The sequence below is a fragment of the Periophthalmus magnuspinnatus genome, chromosome 5, assembly GCF_009829125.3.
Source record: "Periophthalmus magnuspinnatus isolate fPerMag1 chromosome 5, fPerMag1.2.pri, whole genome shotgun sequence".
In the NCBI taxonomy this organism is placed as follows: Eukaryota; Metazoa; Chordata; class Actinopteri; order Gobiiformes; family Gobiidae; genus Periophthalmus; species Periophthalmus magnuspinnatus.
The window spans coordinates 13,320,196-13,340,951 of NC_047130.1; the positions used below are offsets into that span (position 1 = coordinate 13,320,196).

At 39.6% G+C, this 20,756-nt stretch overlaps 1 protein-coding gene across 3 annotated transcripts; it reads right to left on the minus strand.

The window, feature by feature from the left end:
• Positions 1-68: 68 nt before the first annotated feature.
• On the minus strand, positions 69-19,688 carry LOC117370907 (matrin-3-like). Of its 3 annotated transcripts, none has more exons than XM_055221679.1 (23): positions 19,520-19,688; positions 16,459-16,639; positions 15,801-16,150; positions 13,229-13,635; positions 12,193-12,254; positions 12,079-12,120; positions 11,955-12,004; positions 11,297-11,328; positions 11,038-11,151; positions 10,130-10,255; positions 9,822-9,938; positions 9,481-9,611; positions 8,481-8,806; positions 6,320-6,353; positions 5,972-6,035; positions 5,783-5,852; positions 5,309-5,343; positions 5,098-5,220; positions 4,679-4,803; positions 3,600-4,563; positions 3,466-3,523; positions 1,153-1,262; positions 69-300 (listed from the first exon to the last, which is right to left on the minus strand). In XM_055221679.1, exons 2-23 carry the CDS (start codon positions 16,593-16,595, stop codon positions 268-270), a joined length of 3,510 nt encoding a protein of 1,169 aa, XP_055077654.1. In that variant the 5' UTR covers positions 16,596-16,639; positions 19,520-19,688; the 3' UTR covers positions 69-267. The 3 variants fall into 3 exon arrangements, with proteins under 3 accessions (XP_055077654.1, XP_055077655.1, XP_055077656.1); XM_055221680.1 differs by having other exon boundaries at positions 75-300; positions 13,229-13,587; positions 19,520-19,666; XM_055221681.1 differs by lacking the exons at positions 13,229-13,635; positions 16,459-16,639; positions 19,520-19,688 and having other exon boundaries at positions 75-300; positions 15,801-15,876.
• Positions 19,689-20,756: the final 1,068 nt, after the last annotated feature.

Below are 20,756 nucleotides of genomic sequence, written 5' to 3' on the forward strand. Positions count from 1 at the left end.
AATCTCTTGTTTCATTCTGTAGGTCAATAGTAAAATGTTCCCTCCCACTCACTTCAAGAGGCATGGTTGGAGTTACAGCTTTTTATTGTCATGTTTCAGCACAGCACGAGCATTTGACCTACTTAGTACAATGAAAACAGTCAAATGGGTCGCTCAGCTGCTAAACTCAACTAGTTTACGTACAATGAAATAGAGTGAACAAAGGTGTGATGTGAGAAGGCTCTGGGAGGTAAGACCCAGTGTGATTGTGGGTAATGCAGTCTTGTCTCAGCAGCTCCAGGGATCCTTTCCTGTGACCTCCTGTAAAAACATAATTTTGGTGAAACACTTTGGTGCATTCTGGTATTGTAGCATAGCAGTGTATCAGTCTTAGATGGTATTTGAGAGAGTTCTCTGATCTTAGTACTATTTCTGGAGAGGTAATTAGATCCTCTTCGTACACTGATGTAAAGGCTCTTTGTGCCTTTAAGGTGAAAACCACCACATGTGACCATTTACCATGTGACCATCCAACACATTAAACACTGCTGCACAGTTAATTCTGGTGGAGATGCGAGAGGAGAATAAAAAGGGTCTGGGAGAGCCCAATCACAAGGTCAGATTGTAGAAACTACTAGAATACTATAGAAATTATTCACAAGCCAAAGGTCATCACCAGTATTAAGACTATTAAAGATATTTAAGGTCAAATGTAGTACTGCTTTAAATCCCTGTGATAGCAAAAGAAAGGTTCAGTTCCGTCAACTGGACAAATGCTTGGAGTAAAGCTGTGATGGTCAAATATTTTCAGGGTATTTGAAGCATCCATGGTCTCCCTGTGATATCTGTGTGTATGAAAATCAACTTTGCAATATGACCGACCCGGACCGAAAAGAGTTCTGGGAAACCCTGGTGCTTTTTTTATTTGCCAATATTTATGTGATTACACAATCTTATTTCAATGAAAAAAGACTCGAACGTGTTTTCTTTCTTGACTGTGCACTCTCATAAGGGAGGTGCAGGGAGAGCTCTATTACTGAAATTACATGCAAAATAGTGTTTATGCATAAAATGCATGAAAAGGGCCCAATATCAGCTCATGTTAAGCGAAAAGTAAGTCCTTCAGTATGACCAAGATTGGAGGAGAGTTTGCAGTAGCAGTAAAGGTGTTACCTGGTATTTGAGGTAGTGCTCATGGCTGCTGCAGTGGGACACTCGGGCCTCCTGGTCATCAGAGATTTTTACATGACACAGGTCACAATACAAGAGGAGAAACTCAGTCCCTGAAACACAACACAAGGTCATACACCTGCTCAAACTAAACCACTATCTTCAATATCCACTCCATCTACGCTCACAAGTACCACAGTGTGTAACACTTGTTCTGGTTCAAACATAGATGGGTGTTAATGAATTGCGACTATTTGGCAGCACATTACGACAGAGCAGATTGGCTTCAACAAACATTAAAGGCCCGGCTGCACACAATTGTTTACCATAGTAAAAGCCAAAGTTAAATCTGTCAACTGGACAAACAGTTGTAGGAGTGAAGTTTCCCATGATTTGAATGTGTCATGCCCCTGGACAGATGTAGTGTATAAGCAGCTTTTGACATCTCAAAAGCTCAGCATCTAAATATAAAGCATTGTATTGTCCAATAATCAGGAAGTGTGTGTAAGCATGCTGGTTGTTGTTAGCTCTACCATCATGGCTAAATTCTGCTCTGGCCTCTCAAAGTTGTGAAAAGTGCTTATAGATACATTGCAGTGAATAATTAGGATGCTCAGAATAACTTTGGCCCACTGCAAACTGTTTAAAATTAACTACCGGATTTTCCGGACTATAAGTCGCACTTTTTTCATAGTTTGGCCAGGTATGTCACACTGACAACTGCGCGAGGGCACTATAATCCTGTGTACCAGTATGACAGCCATGCCGTAGCAATGCTTCATCTACTTCCGGAGCAGGCAGAGTTGTTCAGAAGCGAAACAGAGGATGAAGAATTCAATGGATTTAGTGATTTGGAGTGAAATCAAAAGTCAACTTAACTTGTTTATATGTTTTAGTTATCTGATTAACTATTAATATCTTATGTTAACATACCAGACACTTATTCAGTTTGCTGTCTATGCTTCATGTACATCTGTGCGCATGTGTTATGTAACGGTTGATTATACATGTTACAGTTCACTTGTTTGACCAATAGATGGCGCTGGTGTGTCTGTAACACCTGTAAGAAAATTTACTTGACTCGTTTTCTTTTATAGACTTCATATTTAATTTCCCCCTTATTTATAAGACCATAAAGGTGATCATTTTTCATTTGGAAAAATATTGCAAATATTAAAAGTTTAGTTAAAAATATAAAATTTTAATTAATCTTAAGTCTAGTTTAAGGTCACGCAAACTACTTTCTGTTTTCCAGTTCAGCCTTTTTTAATGCCAAGTCTTACTTGACCGAGCACTATTTAAGAAACAACTGAAAAGTAAAATATAAAGTTTTTGGTTCACCAGTTTGTTTATTAGAGGCCAAAGTGGTATCTATATTTTCCATGCGTTCATATGCAGTTTTGTGTGTATATGTAATATGAGCCAGACCTTATGTTATATTTTATGTGTTTGCTAGTTCTACAGTGTGAAATGTGATGAAGAAGTAAGACCACAGTAAACATCAGTGAAAAGAACTCTCATGTCTCTTGTGTTTGTGGACAAGCCGACATATGTTAAATTTGCGTAGCGTATCTGATTAAGCATTAATATCTTACATTAACATACCAGACATGCATTCAGTTCATTGTCTATGTGTTATGTTAGAGTGCTGTGCTGCTATTCAGCCTGTTCTCTATTTTGTTATTATTATTATAACTTGCCTTTAAAGGTAAAATGTCTGTTCTTGGTCTCAGATTTTGTAAAATAAATTTCCCCAGAAAATCCGATTTATAGTCCAGTGCGACTTATATATATTCTTCATTCTTCATTCTTATGCATTTTTTTTGCACACTTGTGCAACTTATACTCTGGAGCAATGTATAGTCTGGAAAATATGGTAGTTGGTTTTGTTTGTACTAGGAAGTATTAGTGTTACCACAATACTAAAATTCAAAATCAAGTTTGACAGTGAAGAGTATACTCAATACCCTTTTTGATCAATTATGATTAAAAATGTATTACACAACAGACAAATAGCAGTTTATTTAATATTACTATGTGGTCTTGTACTAGTTCTGATCAAGATCTGATTTTAAAGCTATTCAGGAAAACCCAATTTTGTCCTGTTTGTGATTTATTTTATTTATTTTTTTGCAGTACTGATACCTGCTCAAATAAGTATCTAGATTTGATACTAGTTTTAGTTTCTGGGTATCGATATCTTTGACAGCCCTACAAATTATCAATTCCAAAAATATTTCAACTGGCATCAAAAGTACCACTACTGCGGTGACCTTGAGAGATTGTTTGAGTAAAGCTCCTACCACTGTTACTGACCTACGGGCTTGCTGGGTCTTCTCGTCTCAGCAGTGCCATCTTCTGTTTTCGTGAAGTCCTGAAAGAAGGAAGGAGCGCTTTAGTTTGGCTTTGAATCTTCTCTGAGCTGAGCATATGATGTACCTGTGCCTCACCTGTTTGAGTCTCTTCTCTTGCCCACACTCTGGTCCTGTCTCTGCCTCTCTGCCTCCCTTCCTCTTGACAGCCTTGACTTGTTCGTTTCCACTTTCCTCAGCTCGGTCACATGACTCCTCTTCGAGTTCCTGCTCATTTTTCAAGGCATCCTTTGACTCTGCCATATCTTCTGACTCTTGTTTTTGATCTCCAAGATCTTTTAATGAAACTACGCTTTCCTGCTCATTTTTCAAGGCATCCTTTGACTCTGCCATATCTTCTGACTCTTGTTTTTGATCTCCAAGATCTTTTAGTGAAACTACGCTTTCCTGCTCATTTTTCAAGGCATCCTTTGACTCTGCCATATCTTCTGACTCTTGTTTTTGATCTCCAAGATCTTTTAATGAAACTACGCTCTCAATTTTGACCATTAAACTGTCCTCATCCTCCTGCTTGTCCATGTCTTCATGAACAACCCAGCCCTGTTCCTCATTATCGGCTGTGGCTGGCCCCTCCTTCATTGCCTGGCTCTCGTCCACTCCTGCCAAAGGCTTCTCTTGAGGCGATGGGCTCTTTGATTTCTCAGGGGTGTCCATTTTGTCAGTTTCTCTGGATTTTTCTGCAGATTTGGACCTAGACTGGCCCTTTGACCTATCTCTAGACTTACCCCTGGATTTGTCTCTAGATCTGTCTCTGGACCTTCCCCTGGACTTGCCCCTGGACTTGCCTCTGGACTTGCCTCTGGACTTGCCCCTGGACTTGCCTCTGGACCTGCCCCTGGACCTGCCTCTGGACCTGTCCCTGGACCTGTCCCTGGACCGCTGGCGAGAGTCAGTGATTTCAATTTGGGGATACTTGTGACAGCCCCAGTTGCATTCCAGTTGTGAATGCTGGTAGAGGTATTGACTACCCTCACGTTTGGGAGAGTTGCCAACTCGGAAATGTCTCACAATTCGTCCAGACTCGTCATACTCCACTCCTCTCCTGAGAGAAAAGAAACATCGTGTTAAAGGGCAGGTTTCTGGTTCTGGTCCAGTCCCACTCTGTTCTTTGATAAGGCCCTAGTGTGGTGTTGGTCCCTGGTTTGGTTTAGTCTTACCCCCAGGGAAGCCTGTTATATTTGTTGGATATAAAGACATCAAGACAAGATCCCCCAAAACTGTAGTTTTGCATTTGGGCCACAAAGCCCCGAGATTCATCTTGACTCTTGAATTCCACCAGACCCTGAAACACACCATAAAGAAGCAGCTTTAATGTGATCCAAAACCACAGGTGGCTTTTAGACATATAAACATCAGCTGTCTGAAGAGAGCCAAGGCCTGCACTGATCCTACACAGAGCACTACTGCTACTTTTGTTCAAATCATATTCTGTGTTTTAATGAATACAATAAAAAGCTTTGTGTTTACTGACTTTAATAGGTGGAGGAATTGTGGTCCATTAGCATTAGCACTGTTTGCAAACACCTAAAATAGACCTAACCTTTTCAGTACCTCAGAGAAGATGGTGAAAGCTTACCATTCTCTGCTGTCTGTTGATGAAATATCGCACGGGTCTGTAGACCTGCTTGACCATCTTTATGAATTGTGGGTCAGAGAACTTGCACATAGGAAGGTTTCCAATGTAGACCACTCGAGGAGACTAAAGAGAAAACTGTGTTAGTACACTTCGCCCAAACAGTGTTAGAACAGAATACCAAACCCAGGTGAAAGAGGTTAGACAAACTTACATCTTCATCCTCTTCTTCCACGTTGGGTTCAGCCTCTGCAACACACATTTTAATGTAGATCACTGGCTGGATCTATAATAAGACTGAACTACTGGGGAAAAGCAGACTGAGAAATGGTGAGTGTAATGTGGACTGGCACATTTATGCATTATTGTTTTCAGATTCCAAAATCCCAGCTCCTTTATGGTCATAAAGTTGTTTTATGTTCATTATTCACTTTTGAGCCATAACTCAAGATCAGCATCAGTGATCTTAGATCGTGACTACAGCCCAAATCAAGCAGTGGACACCCAGTATAAAAAAGGCCTCCATAAACATTGCACACAGACTAGATTACCCTCTTAAAACAGGTTATTAGAGCAACTGTAAAGTGTTGCAATGGTGGAGTCTTCACTGAACACATTATTGTAAGAGCATGTTAAAATTCCTGTTTTTGAAGGGCTCATTACAGATTTAAACACATGGTTTTCTTACCAGCTTCTTCCGAATCACTGACTTCATCCAAAGTGATGCAGTATCTCAGATCAGGAGGGCAGTCTGTGTTCTACACAAATGTCAACAATGATAATCAGAATTCACCATAAACATACTCATACTGTGGCCACACCTCCCTCATAATACTACTACTAACTACCAGTACTAAAACCACTCCTCAGAACTCACCTCATCGTCTGTCTGCTCTCCAACCACCGGCATGCCCTCGATGTCACTGTCCTCTCCTGATTGGCTGTGGACATCACAAAAAGATTACATTAGGATTTTTGACTAAATCTGCACTATTATGCAGGCTGTCCCTGTTGCTGTTTTATCCTACTCCTAGATTAGTGTAAATTACCTGGATAGACTAAGCCTGAAATTAGTTTTGCCTCTGAAGAAGCAGTACTATGAAGCTAAACTGTCCAAGTTAACCCTGGAATTGGCCAGTTTAATAATAATAATTTATTAATAATTTTGAGAGAAGAGACAAAGTCTTCTGGTTCAGGTTAGTCTTTCAAGTACTGGTAAACTTACTTGTGTCGATCCTCCCCCTGCTTAGTTTCTGCCTCTGAAACATACAAACAAAAAATGCATTCATATCTGTGACAGGCATGTGCAGCAGTCAGAAAGACACAAGATAACTACAAATAAATGCAAGACAGATACATGTAATGCCATACTGGGGGAATATTCCAGGCAAAGAAATAAAAGCTTTTCAGACAGCAGGTGATGGTTCTCCACAAGAAAGGTTACTTAGCTTTTTGTGAATTGTTGATGTTATCAGTTGGACCAAGTACCGTATTTGACGGACTATAAGTTGCACTTTTTTTCATAGTTTGGCCGAGGGTGCGACTTATATGTGAAATTATTAAAATATATCATTTCTCATCTTCATTATTGTCACACTGACAACTGCGAGGGCGCTCTAGGCTTGTTTACCAGTCACACAGCCACGCAGAAGCGGCGCTTCATCTACTGGAGCAGGCGAAGTTGTTCAAAAGCGACCCCGAGGATGAAGAATTCAATGGATTTAGTGATTTGGAGTGAAATCAAAAGTCAACTTAACTTGTTTATATGTTTTAGTTATCTGGTTAACTGTTAATATCTTACATTAACATACCAGACACTTATTCAGTTTGATGTCTTAGCTTCATGTAGTTGAATCAATATGTGTTATATAACGGTTGATTATACATGTTACAGTTCACTTATTTGACCACTAGATGGTACTGGTGTATTTGTAATACCTGTAGGAAAATTTACTTTGACTTTAATCATTTTCTTTAATACATTTCATATTTAATTTTCCCTTCATTTAAAAAGGTGATCATTTTCATTTGGAACAATATTGTAAAAGTCTAATTTAATGCTGTGAAAACTACTTTCTGTCTTCCGGTACAGCCTTTTACGCTAATGCTAAGTCTTACCCGACAGCACTATTTAAGCAACATTTGAGTAAAATATTGAGGAGTAAAATATGAAACTGGTTCACCGGTTTGTTTACTAGCAGGCCAAAGTGGTGTGTATATTTTCCATGAGTTCATATGCAGTTTTGTGTGTGTATGTAATATGAGCCAGAGCTTATTTTTATAGCTTATATATTTTAAGTGTTTGCTAAATGTGAAATTGTGATGAAGAAGTAAAGACCACAGTAAACATCAGTGAAAAGAACTCTTGTGTCTCTCGTGTTTGTGGACAAGCCAGCATGTTACGTTAGCATAGCTTATCTGATTAATTCTTAATTAATTGTTCCGTCAGTCTGCCCCAGGGCAGCTGTGGCTACAGTAGTAGCTTACCATCACCAAGTGTGGAAATGAATGAATAATGACTATAGTGTAGCACTTTGAGAGGCTTTGAAAAAGCGCATTACAAGTGTAAGCCATTATTAATATATTACGTTAACATACCAGACACGTATTCAGTTTGTTGTCTATGTGTTACGTTACTGTGTGCTGTACTGCTATTCAGCCTATTGTTCACTATTTTATTATTATAACTAACCTTTAAAGATGAAATGCCTGTTCTGGTCTCGGATTTTGTCAAATAATTTTCCCTAAAAAATTGGACTTATATTCCAGTGCGACTTATATATGTTTTTTTCTTCATTATTCCGCATTTTTTCGCTGGTGCAACTTATACTCCGGAGCGATGTACAGCCCGGAAAATACAGTATGTGGCATTAAGAGGCTAAAGCTAAAAGGAAACAAAACTACCTTTTGTTTATCGTTGTTTTTCCTGAATTTATTTAATTTCACTGTATTTTAACCCTCTTTATGTAATACTGTAGGTTTGGCTCATGTTAAATGCATTATGCACTGGAAATATAATACTTGATGATCTTTATGTGAGTGACATGCATGGATAAACAGGTAGCAGCTGTTGCTAATGTGCTAGCTTTGTTTTGGTAACATTTCGCCACAACATATAAATCACATCACTGGAAATACGGTGATTTATCACAAGATCAAGTCAGGGTTTGGTGAGAAATCATTATTTTGTCTGCTTTTTGCCATTTTCTTTTTGCCTGAGTCTGTGTTCTCTGTTGTCCAATCACATTGTTTGGTTGTTTTAACCTGGTACAGTTTTAAACTGTACCAAAATCTATTCCCCCAAACCAAATGCTAATACTCCCCCAGGATTGGCTCCATATAAGTGACTTGTATGTCATATGATAATGAAGGCATAGCAGTATCACCTGGGCTGGGTTTGGAGTCGGGTTTGGAGTCGGGTTTGGAGTCGGGTTTGGAGTCGGGTTTGGAGTCGGGTTTGGAGTCGGGTTTGGAGTCGGGTTTGGAGCGGTCTCTGGATGCACTGCTCCTCTCTCTCCTGTGTCGGTCAGAAGACACAGATCTGACACTTCTTGCTTGAGATTTGCTTCGACTTTTCCCTCGGCCGTGGCGGCGTTCTCTAGCAGGACTGATGCTTGCACGGCTCTCATCCTCTTTCTTGCTTGAGTTAGGCTCTTTGTCCTCAGATTTTTCCAGCTGGTTGTTGTCATAAGGTCTGGCTGTAACACAGCGCCTTAGAACACAACAGTGGGGTTACATGTTACAGAGTCTGAGTTAAGCCCTGGTTTGTTATCAGTCCTGGATCCCTGCCATTTAATTATGCTCCTAAGGCTGGGCGATTTTGTCTGAACATAAAATTGCAGGTTTTTCTCTAAAAATCCAATTTTCGATTCAATTTTCAATTATGTGTTCAGACTATAATTTCACTTATACTTGATTATCATAATGTTAGTGCCATTAAAGCTCTGACTGTCGACCCACCCCGTTGTATTCTCATATATCACCACTAGATACTATCTACGGTACTACAGTCTGATAGTGTGCCAGCTTTTGTCTAACAGAAGAGGACCAGAGAGCACAGGTAAGTCTGAACAAAGGCCCACTGAGGGGAGGGGCCAGGTAAGGGGGGATATCAACATATGTTCAATATATGAAGCTGGAATTTTGGGGGGGGTCAGTATTTATAGTGTGTACATTTTCTTTGCACTAATGGGACATTTCTGATTATTTTTTGGCAATATAAGATTTAAGCTGTTAAAGGCTGCGTGGTATAAATTTGTTCCAATATTATCTTTTATTGTCTATATTTACATCATCAATATATCTTACTTCAAAATGTGTTATTGTGACATGCCTAGTTCTGAAGATGGCTGGCAGCTAACAGCTAAAAGAAAAAGATGAACTCACTCCAGATTCCTGTATTCCTGGGAGAAGGACACTTTGATGTCTACTCCATTCATTTTCAGAGGAGTGTCGGAATAAAACTCCACCATTTTGTGAGCGTCAGCTGCATTCTGCATCTCCACATAGGCCTCCATCTAAAAACAACAAGACAAATCTATGCTTTTTCTCCTTTAGGTCCACTATTCTGAAAACCAAACATGAGGGTATATTACTAAATATTTACACTGCTATAGTAGAACATTTCACTCAAATTCATTTTCCAGCAACATTTATCTCTATGCTGTATCTGTCTTGAAGTGAAAGCCAAATATTTGTAAAAGTTAGAAAAAAAATAAAAGCGTTACCCTCTTTGAGAGGAACATGGTGTAGCGAGGAGTTCCAAAGCGTTTAATGATTGTCACGAGATCCGACTGACCATCTTTACCAAAGGGAACAGGGTGGAATTTCAGCACGAAAGAACTCTGGAGCAAAAGAAAATACATTTGGGTTGGATTATCATAATGCCATCACCTTAGGGTGCCATGAAAAACGGCAGTACTTCTCAAGAGACCCAAATAAAACAAATCAATGTTGGAGTTTTACCAGAGAAATGCACCGAAGGTAAGGTGACTCTACCATTAAGACCCCCCAGACCCTCAGCTGAAGTTCTCACCTGTAGGAAGTTGAATGTGGTGGAAATGGTAAACTCAACCTCTTGATCTTTCACTTTGTGTGGAGTCTTGGTGTAGTAGTCGATGATAAGATGGGCTTGTTCTGGTGTTTCCAGCTCAACAAAACCCTGTCATATAACATTATGTTTAGTTAAAGCCAAAGCTAAATCTGTGAACTGGACAAAAAAGTTGTAGGCGAAGACATTTGGCTGTTCATCCAAGCCACTTCTTCAGTTCTGGTCAGTTGCTGCTGGTGGACACTGCCTTATATCTATCTGCAGGGAGGAGCTAACTAAACTGAAACTGTAAACAGCTATTGTTTACAATTTCAGCCTGAACTGGCCTACATTCAGCCTTAATGGGCTAAAACAATAGCTGTTTACAGTTTCAGTGTAGTTAGCTCCACCCTTGAGATAGATATAAGGCAGTGTCCACCAGCAAACTGACCAGAACTGAAGAAGAACAGCCAAATGTCTTCACTCCTGCAACTTTTTGTCCAGTTAACAGATTTAACTTTGACTTTTACTATGGATCAGACCTGGACGACTGAGGGATTACAAAGACATTTTGTTTAGTTTTAATTTACTTTAATAAGAATGCATTAAAAGTCATATATATGCATTCTTCCATTTTTTCCCAGTTTGTCACCTGCACCAGACAACTGTAAATTAATTATTATAGTGATAAATACGCTATGTTCAAGGCAGGCCTCCCAAGTTTCTCTCAGTTACACTCTTACACCATTTCGGTTACATTTTAAGTAAAGATTGACGTCAGAGGTTCTTAAGAGGTATCTGTCCCTTTGTGGCCACACAGGCAGTTTTAGTTCTCTTCGAACTGGAGATAAAATGTTTTTCTGAGCCCTGGTTTAGCCTGTATCAGCCCTGGTACATTTCACTTATCCACTCACCAGTGAAGGGAACATGGCGACGTGCACTATATTTCCAAACATTGCAATGAGTTTTCGGATGTAGGACTCGTCTACTGATTGTGGAGGGAATTTCACACACACCACTTTTGCCGACTGCAACAATCAGAGAAAAACGTGTAAAATGTGAATAAGACATACAGATAAGTTTTGTGGGTGCTGTATTATGAGTGGCATAACTTACAGGAACTCAAATGGTCATTTTGAGGTAACTATAGAAAGAACTGAGGAGGAAGTTTACCTTTTTTGTATTTGTCGTGGTAGTTTCTTTCTCTAGAAAAAAATAAAAATAAAGTATTCTTTAAACACTGTGGCAAAGAAGGACATGATGTAAAAGTCCTCTTACTGTAAGAACAGATGGTAGAATAGACTTTGTTCTTTCATCAACAACATACCTAGAGTTGTATTTAGCTTAATGTGATAAGACAGATTAGACATTTCATAGGATGTCTGCTATATAGTTATAATCTATGATACAGTGGGCGTGTACCAGTGGCGAGAGTTGATTGACAAAATGCCATCTTGAAAATAAGCGATTAAAGATTGCTCAAACATGCACAAATAACTCCAAATACAGCTAAAATAAGATAAGATAAGATAAGATATGCCTTTATTAGTCCCACAGTGGGGACTAGAGAGAGAGAGAAGAGAGAGAAGGTACTGTTCCACCAAAACATGTCACATTAATTCATGCTTGTTTGGTGAATCTTGTGTAGTAAGTTCCCCTGAGCTCACAAAATCCATTGTATTGAATTTTTCCAGGATTGTTGTACCACAGGTAGAACCTCTGCACAGTTTTTAAGTCCAGATGGCCATTGACAATACAAATAGTAGCTGAGACCTGTTAGTTTACTGCAACAACTATTACTCCCAGTAATTATTAGATTAGAGCTTCTTACTGGTCTTTTTTGCTGGTTTCTTTGCCGGTTCCTTTGGCTGCTTGTCATCACTGTAAAAAAAAAAAAAAAATAATAACTTTAAATTAAATTTTTACATATTAGGATAAAATAGTAAAAATCTTACCTCTTGCAAACAGAAGACATACGACAGTCCCAACTTGGGAACCTGTAAAGGAGATACGAACATGTATAATGCAAACAATGACAAAAATTATATTAATATTGGGTTAAAACTAACCTCTGCAGTAAAGCTAGTTGACTATCTGCATGTAGGCTTGAAGTGACATGCTGAGTCCAAACCTAAGACAAGAGGGCCAAAAAATCAAATTAAACTTTACATTCAAAGAATGTTAACTAAACAAAATGTAGTTAAATAGAAATTTAACTAAACAATTTCTCCTGGAATATTAGTCTGAATAAATATCCAATACAAAGAAAAAGCAGTTTTGTTTTTTTTTGCATGTCCAGGCGACCACCTGACTGTAGGTAGATACATGAGGCCCTTTGAACACCTCATCTTTATATAGCCTAGATGCATTTTATAATGTACTATATTTTTTATTCTACTTGTACATAAACAAATCTGTGTAGTTGTACTTTATTTGATAAAAAATATTTTGCCATTTTTACTCATTTTAGTACCATTTATATTTTTGTTGTTTGTCATAATAAATACGACAAATAACCAAAAAATAAATAAATAAAATTATGTGTGAGCTACTATGTTCAAGTAATTTCCCTTGTGGGTCAGTAAAGTTTATCCAAGTGTAAGTCTAAATCCACAAGAAGAGGGTGCTGTACGGTCTGCCCCAGATATGGGTACACGGCAGTGTTAAAAGAACGTGGTAAATAGGTCAATAGGTTGTAACACAATAGAAAAAAATCTTTAACATTCTGGGCCATGAAAAACACTAATATGCTTGAATCCAACCATCATAGTGCTTTTAATACTGTGTCTGAGGCGGGACTTGTGTGAAACAATAAAAGCACAAACCTTAATGGAAGCCATATAAGGAAGAGTTTCCCCAAAGGTTGCCATGTGTGGTTGCCAAAATTATTATAAAGTCATCAGTGTCTACAAAGCACTAGACCAAGACTCTTCATGTGGATCACAGCACTCCCAAACTCAGTCAGTTTCAGCTTTCTGAATCTCTGTCTTGTCAACATTTCCTGTTCAACATCTAAATATTGAACTCTATTTTGTATTATTTTCTTTCGATCTGCCCAATATGAATCTAACGGTGCGAGGTGTGATTCAGTCGTATGGTACTTACAAAGTCAGACAGTACGGTGACATCGCAGAGAGAGCAGGAGTAGGGGAATGCTGGAGGCTTCATCCCATGGAAGTCCCTGGCCTCAGTTTCCGATGGTATAGAGGACAGTGCAATAGCTCCCAGTAAGGGTGTTCGCTCAACGGATCGTCTGAATTCCTTTGAGCCATGAGTCGTAAAGCCTGAGGAGGAACACGGCGGGCGGTCCGGAGACTTGCGTGTGTCCTGTGATGCTGTGCAGTGTCCATATTCCACCACAAAGGAGGATCCACCAGGAGCAGTGGGGGGAAAATCCGCCTTTGACGGGCCTGGGTCCCGATACATGCTCAGTGATTGCTCCATATCTTGCCTAGGAGCAGGTCCTGCGTATAGAGCCTCTGATTGGTCATACTGTGGTATGGGGGTACGGCCTTAGAGAGAAACAAATGAACAGAAAGTAGAATGCCGTGTTCAGAAGCGTAGCGGACTTACCAGACTTGACCTGAACTTAATTAGTAAATCCAAATCCTGGACAGGTTGAAGTTTAGTTTTAAGTTTATAAATATTTTGACCATTGTACAGTAATGTCCAATGGATTATTTTAGCTTCATCACCTCTCACCTTTGTCTTGAATGACTTAAAAATGGTTTAATCCAAATATGTACAAAAATACAATCCTGCAGGCCTTCCAGAAAAGTTATATTAATTTTCTTGGCTAAACTGACCAAAATCTGTTTTTGGAAAATGTTACCGTTGACACAGTTTTATTAATTAATTTATTTATTTTTTAAATAGTTCACATTTCAATACTTGCCAAAAATGAATGATACTGTCCAAAACCCACTGTCTTTGACATGAATCCTCCAGCTCTGATCCCAGCAGAACAGACAAATGCAGATCTGCAGTGTTCCAGCTTCTGTGCTCCGAGGGCTGTCAAAGGGTTTCCTTCTCCATGTGACAAACTTGAGGACTGATCTCAGCTCTGAGGCGCTGACAAATATTCACAGTGGATTGTTGTGTCCTGCCTGTATACTACATGTACAGGGCAGAGGAACTTGGGCCTTAATCCAGGTGTATTCTGATGGGACAATACAATTCCAAGCATGTTCTCGGTTTTGGTTTTGTTTCCACATTATTCAATTTGTGGGGTGGACCATGGTTAAATCTCACCTGTAAAGTCCAACATTGCTGTGAAAATGTGATAAAATGCATTACGCTTTTCTGGCGAATGAGCAGTTTCCAGTGGCATGATCCCATACAACATTCATTCTGAAATTTCATCCAATCAGATCTGGCCTGTGGAGTAGTGTAAGCCATGTCGTTTACACGTAAAGACCACTCCAAGATCATCAAAACTATTTTTTTTCTATGTGGAGTGACTTGTGGATGGGTTTGCCCACTCCAACAGGAATAGACTAAAGTTTTCCTTTGTGAAAAAAAAAAACATTTTATTTGACAATTTAAAGCAGGGACGTCAAACACATTTACAGTGAGGGCCATATCAGTAAAATGGCTACTCTCAAAGGGCCAGATGTAAAATAAATCTAACTACTTTTTAAACTTGTTAATTAAATATTTCTGTATTTATTACTTATTCAGGTTACAAATATTGTATATGCATTTTCCTAGATGTAAAAATATGGCTGTGTAAGTGCGTATGACATTTCAAGACCATCATACCTTCTAATTTACCATGTCGAGGGCCACATAAAATGATGTGGAGGGCCACATTTGGCCCGCGGGCCTTGAGTTTGACACATGTGGTTTAAAGAAACAATAAACCTAGCAACAATGTTAAAATCACTGTAATGGGCTCAACAAACAGGAGCGTCATTCATTTCCAATGGGACTTGTCTAGAAACAAACATCGAGCCAATATTTGTTATTTTAGAGGGTTGACTATCGGCCTTCATTCTCCAGCAGAGGCTGTTTGGTCCATTCTGCTGCCTACATACGCATAAAGAACATATACAAAAAGCGTTATTTGAATATTGAGTCCAAAAAGGGCACTGCAGGTACAGTCCAGTTTGTAGTAAAATAAGGTCTTGAATGAGTTTGTACTGAATTCAAATGAGATCATTTGGGAGAAATGACCACAATCCGCTCCAAAATATTGGTAAAGCTTATCAGCTATTGTTTTCTCCAGATTCAAAACAATCGATATCATCATCAGCTATGAAAAAAAACAAAAACATATTGGTTGATTTCTAGACTTGTCTATGCCAAAATGGCCAGTCTTCCTCAGCTGGGGGACAAGCTGGGGGGGATTTTAAACCTGATTAGTCGCTCTGTGGTCTAACCAGTGACTAAGCAACACAAAAGGATCTCAGGTCTATCAGTGCTAAGCCAGGTCTAGAGCAAAGCAGGACTTTGAACCAATCATCACTGGGTTGAATTTGAAACAGAGATTCAAGTCAGTTTGATTATTTTGGGACATTGTTGTGGACACAACCCTCTACCAACTATTGTGCAGCACAATGATAATAGTTTACTTTGGGAAATAATCTAAAGTCTAATTTAATTTATAAATTACATATTTGTTTAACTAATCCACTGATCCTATGTGCTCCTTATGTGCGTGAAGTGAGGACCTTACCTGGGGGCAAGTATCCAGGCAGACCCGGGTCCTTCTTCAAGCCCTTGATTTGTTTAAGGAGGAGGGGCAGAGACTTGAGTGTGAGTAAGTCCTCTGGAAGTTCTGCCAAAGCAGACAGGTCTTCAGCATCCAGACCACAGCTGCTCAACACACCTAGAGCACCTTCTGCTGTTGCTGACAAATGAGAGGCAGCCGGGCGGCTCACAGACCAATCAGAGGGCTCGTGGGGACGTGGTGGCCAATCAGATTCAGGAGGGGGATGGGGTGGCCAATCCTGCTCAGAAAGAGGCCTGTGGAGGGGAGCTCTTTGGGGAGGGGGCCTGTGTGGAAAAGGTCTCTGTGAGGGGGGCCTGTGAGAGGGAAAGCAGAACAAAGTCTATTGGTCATTTTAACAAAGCGGCATTTTTAAAAGTCAAAGTCAATTAGACCAAAGAGATGCCAAAGCCCTGTTTAGTCCAGTGTTTCTGCAGGTTTGGTATGTCTTCACGTTCCTTTGAGTTTGTGCATAAATCTATATTGCATTAGTAAGAGTCCACTTTAGTGTATTATGTGGGCAATAACTGACTGATTGATATGTGTAGCACTACACACTGATGGTGTGTCGCCACTTACGTTAACAGTGTAGGGCCATGGTGTTCTCTAATGATGGTGCTCTCACCTTACTGCCCAAGATGGGCGGGCTCCAGGAGGGGGCGCTCTGAACATCCTTCTTCCTCGCTCTACACCCGGGGCCATGGCACGGGCAAATGGGCGGTGGTCTGTGTCAACAGGGGGTGCTCTGAATCGGTGAGACATGACTGCTGTTGTAAGGCCGTGTAAGAAAGGAACGCTGGCTCAATCTGAAAGAAAACATGGGTACTCTATTGAAAGAAAACTGGTTCACCCAAAACCCCGAGCCAAAACAATGTGGTCAACTCCATTCACTGTAGTGAAGAGTGCAGTGAGCATTACATTGGAGAAACTAAACAGCCACTTCATAAGAGAATGTACCAACACAGTCGCGAGAGCTCCTCTGGACCCCAGTCCACTGTACATCTCCATCTCAAAGACACTAACCACTCCTTTGAAGATAGCGAGGTACAGATCTTAGCCAGAGAAAATAATTGGTTTGAGAAGGAAGTTAAAGAAGCAATTTTTGTTATGTTATCCTTCCTTGAACTAGGGGCCTTAGACATGATCTATCCCCCACCTACAACTCCATCCTCAGATGCAAAGCAAACAAAGGAAACAAAAAAAACAATAGCTAGCCAGGATGTCAATAGGTGTGAAAACACCCATTAGGAGTTGTATAAATATGCTAAGTACCATGTTTTTTGGACAATAAGTCGCACTTTTTTTCATAGTTTGGCTGGAGGTGCCACTTATGCTCAGATGCAACTTATATGTGAAATTATTAAAATATATAATTTCACATTTTTGTTATTGTCACACTGACAACTGCACAAGGGCACTCTAGGCTTGTGTATACCAGTACAGCAGCCATGCTGAATTGTACAGATTTAAAGCACATTTGCACTTAAAATGTCATTTCATATGGAGCCATTAAAGAGGGGTATTTTATGGGTATTAACTAATATATTTAGATCACCAGGTTTCCTTGTGTTTCCTTTATTGTGTTTAAAATGCTACTGATAAGGCCCCAGGCCTCAGGCTCCTACTACAACCATATATGTCAAGTCCCTGCAGCTGATCCTTGTTTTTATGTGCAAACGTCAACCAACAGAACTCTTCTGAGATTGGTGCATTGCTGTCAAACTGGCCCCCCTATTGGCTGCTAAGTCCTACGTGCTGATTGGTGCAATATCGGAGAGCTTGGCCTCCTGGGCCTTCACCTGCAGCTGCCATTCCTTAAAAGGACCTGCCCCCTGCCACTCCCTGCTGCTGGGTTCTGTGTCACTGTGTGATTGCTGTAACTTTAACTTGGTAAATTGAGACACTTGTCAACTAGTTTTGAGACTGATTTGTTTTGTGTAATTGTAATTTGTGTGCTTTTGTTTTGTTAGCTTCTATTAATTTATACATTGAAAGTACTATGTTAAGAGCCTCTTTTTGTTAGTTTTTACATTAACATTCATTTTAAATAAATTATAACTTTAGTTATACAATTTACCATCTGGTTTGTTACTTCCCTTGTCCCTAGCTGAGCTAGGTTGTATTGATATGTTTTTTAAGTTTCACTTTCGTCTTTGCTCCCTGCGCTAAGTCACTTCTCCTTCAGAGTGCTATCATAACACAATCGGAGTGCGTCCCGATAATGAATCTGCTGCACATCACATCAGAGGGGTATACTACGAAGTGAGACAGGTGGCTAAACTGGGTTAGTCAAAACCCAAGATTTCCTGTATCACAAAGGTGGCTGAGTTTTCAGCACGGTTAGATCACTATAGCAACAGAGTGACAGAGCTAACCTGGTCCGGGGCAGGTTCAGAGTCCAAGTTAAGACTTACAACAGACCTGTCTCTCTTTCTGCACATATTATTGATCAGTGCTATAGGTCGAGTTTGTGGACAATGGTTATACGCTGCAATCAACCCTCTCCATCACATGTATTCACTAAGAACCACAAGCATTCAGACGGAGGTTTAACTCCCTGAGGCTTAACTCACTGAGGCTCAAAGGCATAGCGCTGACCAGAGGGGGCGCTATTACGCTTAGCTCTCCAGTCCCTTACAAGATCACTTTCTTTGGTCCTCGCAAAAAGTCTTAAGATTCAAAAGTTTTACATTTCATTGTATTTGCAGCACAGCTCACGGTATTCATCCACCAGGGCCTCGTGGAAATGCCACTTTGCTCCTGGTTCTGCACATTTATGCTCAATCTCTTGATCCACATCACAAACTATTGGATGAAGCAGTGAGCCTAAAGTGTGCTGCTTTTTCCAATGTATTTTGGTCTACAATTTATTAAACTGAGCCTGTTCAAATGAGCAATGATCAGCTACACATGGGTCAATTTACACAAATCTATTTTGTTTGTTATAAGAAACTTTTATATGAATATTGAATATTTTATAATTAGTTGTTCAGCAGACGGCCGTTCTGTGCATAAAACTGGTCAAATGTGAGCACGCAGAGACTGAAGCTCAAACTTTTGAAAACCTCTTCAGGCATGTTTTTGATGAGGGAACAACATTATTGTATTACCATAACATGGTAAAGAGCTCCAAAAATTGATTTTGCATCATACCTTCTCAACATATGAGGTCACAACTGGAAACAGACAAAACTAAACCGAAACTAATTAAACATTTAAAATTTGAATACATTGTTTTCGACAAATACAGCATTTTAAATCAGGTAACATGGTGATCTAAATATGTTAAGTGTTAACAATTAAGGTATACCCCATAGACGTGTAATACCCCCTCTTAAAGGTTAGGGCCAGGGTGAGGGGTCGAGGCCATGGGTTTAGTCTCAGGAAACACAGCTGTGGGGACACAGAGCAGTGGGATCACAGGGATGCTTTGTCTGATGTATTCCGGGCCTTTTCCACGTACAGATTTAGAAACCGTGTTAAAAGCATCACACACAGACCAGGTCCTACTGAAAAACCTTAATATAGTGCACATTTGGAGAACTCTCCCTTTAACCAAAATACTGTGTCAAACCATGCATATGATATTGATGCGGATCCTGCAACGTTCATCCGGCTTCTCCGGCTAATGCTAAATGCTAAATAAACTGCAAACAAACCGTAAATAAACGTAGATGTAAATGTACCTGGATCTATTGTGTCGGATTAAAGCACAAACAGATGAGCCGCAGCTCCATGCGACAGATGAGAGGTTTAAAACAAGTACAATAGAAGAATTGGGTGTTAAAAAAAAGGCTGTTTACAAGTGTGCGGCGAACACACAAGCTAACGAGCTAACGCTAACGGAAAGACTGTGAACGGAGCAGCGCCTCCACCCGGAAAGGATGAGAACTACAGCCTGAAAGTAGCGCCGAAACAAATTCTTTTTTTTTCATTCTTCTTATTGATATTTCTGGGATATCGTAATTAATTCTTTTGATGTTAACAATCATAAATTAGGTGGGGAATGTAAAGTTGTGACTTTGATTTGCCTGAATCTATAATAAGAACTTTTATTTTATTTTTATGATACTTTTATTATACAGTGCTTCCATTACAGTCTTTATACAGTCTATGGTTAGGAAGGAGTTGAGATGTTGTAAGTGGCTTTAAAGTTTTATCAGATGTACCGACTGTGAGGTTTACTCTCGTTTTTATTCAACAGCAGCATCTCCTGTGTTCAAACACTGGGGTCATTTAAGTACAGTGACGTGTTGACATTTTCATCAAAATCAGTTTTGTGAATGTTGCAGATTATTATTATTGTTATTTTTATTAACAAACAGCTGTAGCATCACGTGACTGCCCCGTTGATCCCGCTGGTTAGGACTGTCGGATTCTCCCATTGATCTATTGGACTCTCCAGGGGCAGCTGAAGCTCCTTTTCCTGTGGAACTAGAACTCTACCTTTGGAGGTACGTCACGTGGTCAGTCAAGTAAAAGAGTTAGGGACTAGGACCTAGGAGCTATGATCTGAGCAAGCCTTCAGAACAAACCTAGGTTTTTACTATTCCAAGCCCAATACTAAGGAATACTAGATGATTTTATAATATATATAAAATATATATATATATACACAAAATATACTGTGAGTTTCCACATTAAATAGTAGTACGTTTTCTATTCTCGTGTGGCCTTACATCTGTGTAATCCCTCAGTCGTCCATGGGTGTATACTAGTCTATGTGTCTTATACTTGTTCTGATACAGCTCAAGATCATTCTAAAGCTTTTAAAAACTTTTCTAGTATCGATATCTGCTCTAGTTTCAATATGAGTAGGCTTAATATAAAAACTAGTAATTGTGCATGGAGCATTAAATTGATGACCAATTCTAAGAAACAGTGAGAGGATTTTAATAGTTTTGCCCAAGTTTAGCCATCGTT

What these genes read in the sequence shown, in the direction of transcription:
- LOC117370907 (XM_055221679.1), bottom strand. Translation starts at nt 16,595, where the DNA reads ATGTCTCACCGATTCAGAGCACCCCCTGTTGACACAGACCACCGCCCA. An exon ending in GAAACCAGCAAAAAAGACCA is followed by an intron (nt 11,329 to 11,954) that starts GTAAGAAGCTCT and finishes ATTTTTTTCTAG; the next exon opens with AGAAAGAAACTACCACGACA. An exon ending in CCACATTCAACTTCCTACAG is followed by an intron (nt 9,939 to 10,129) that starts GTGAGAACTTCA and finishes CTTTTGCTCCAG; the next exon opens with AGTTCTTTCGTGCTGAAATT.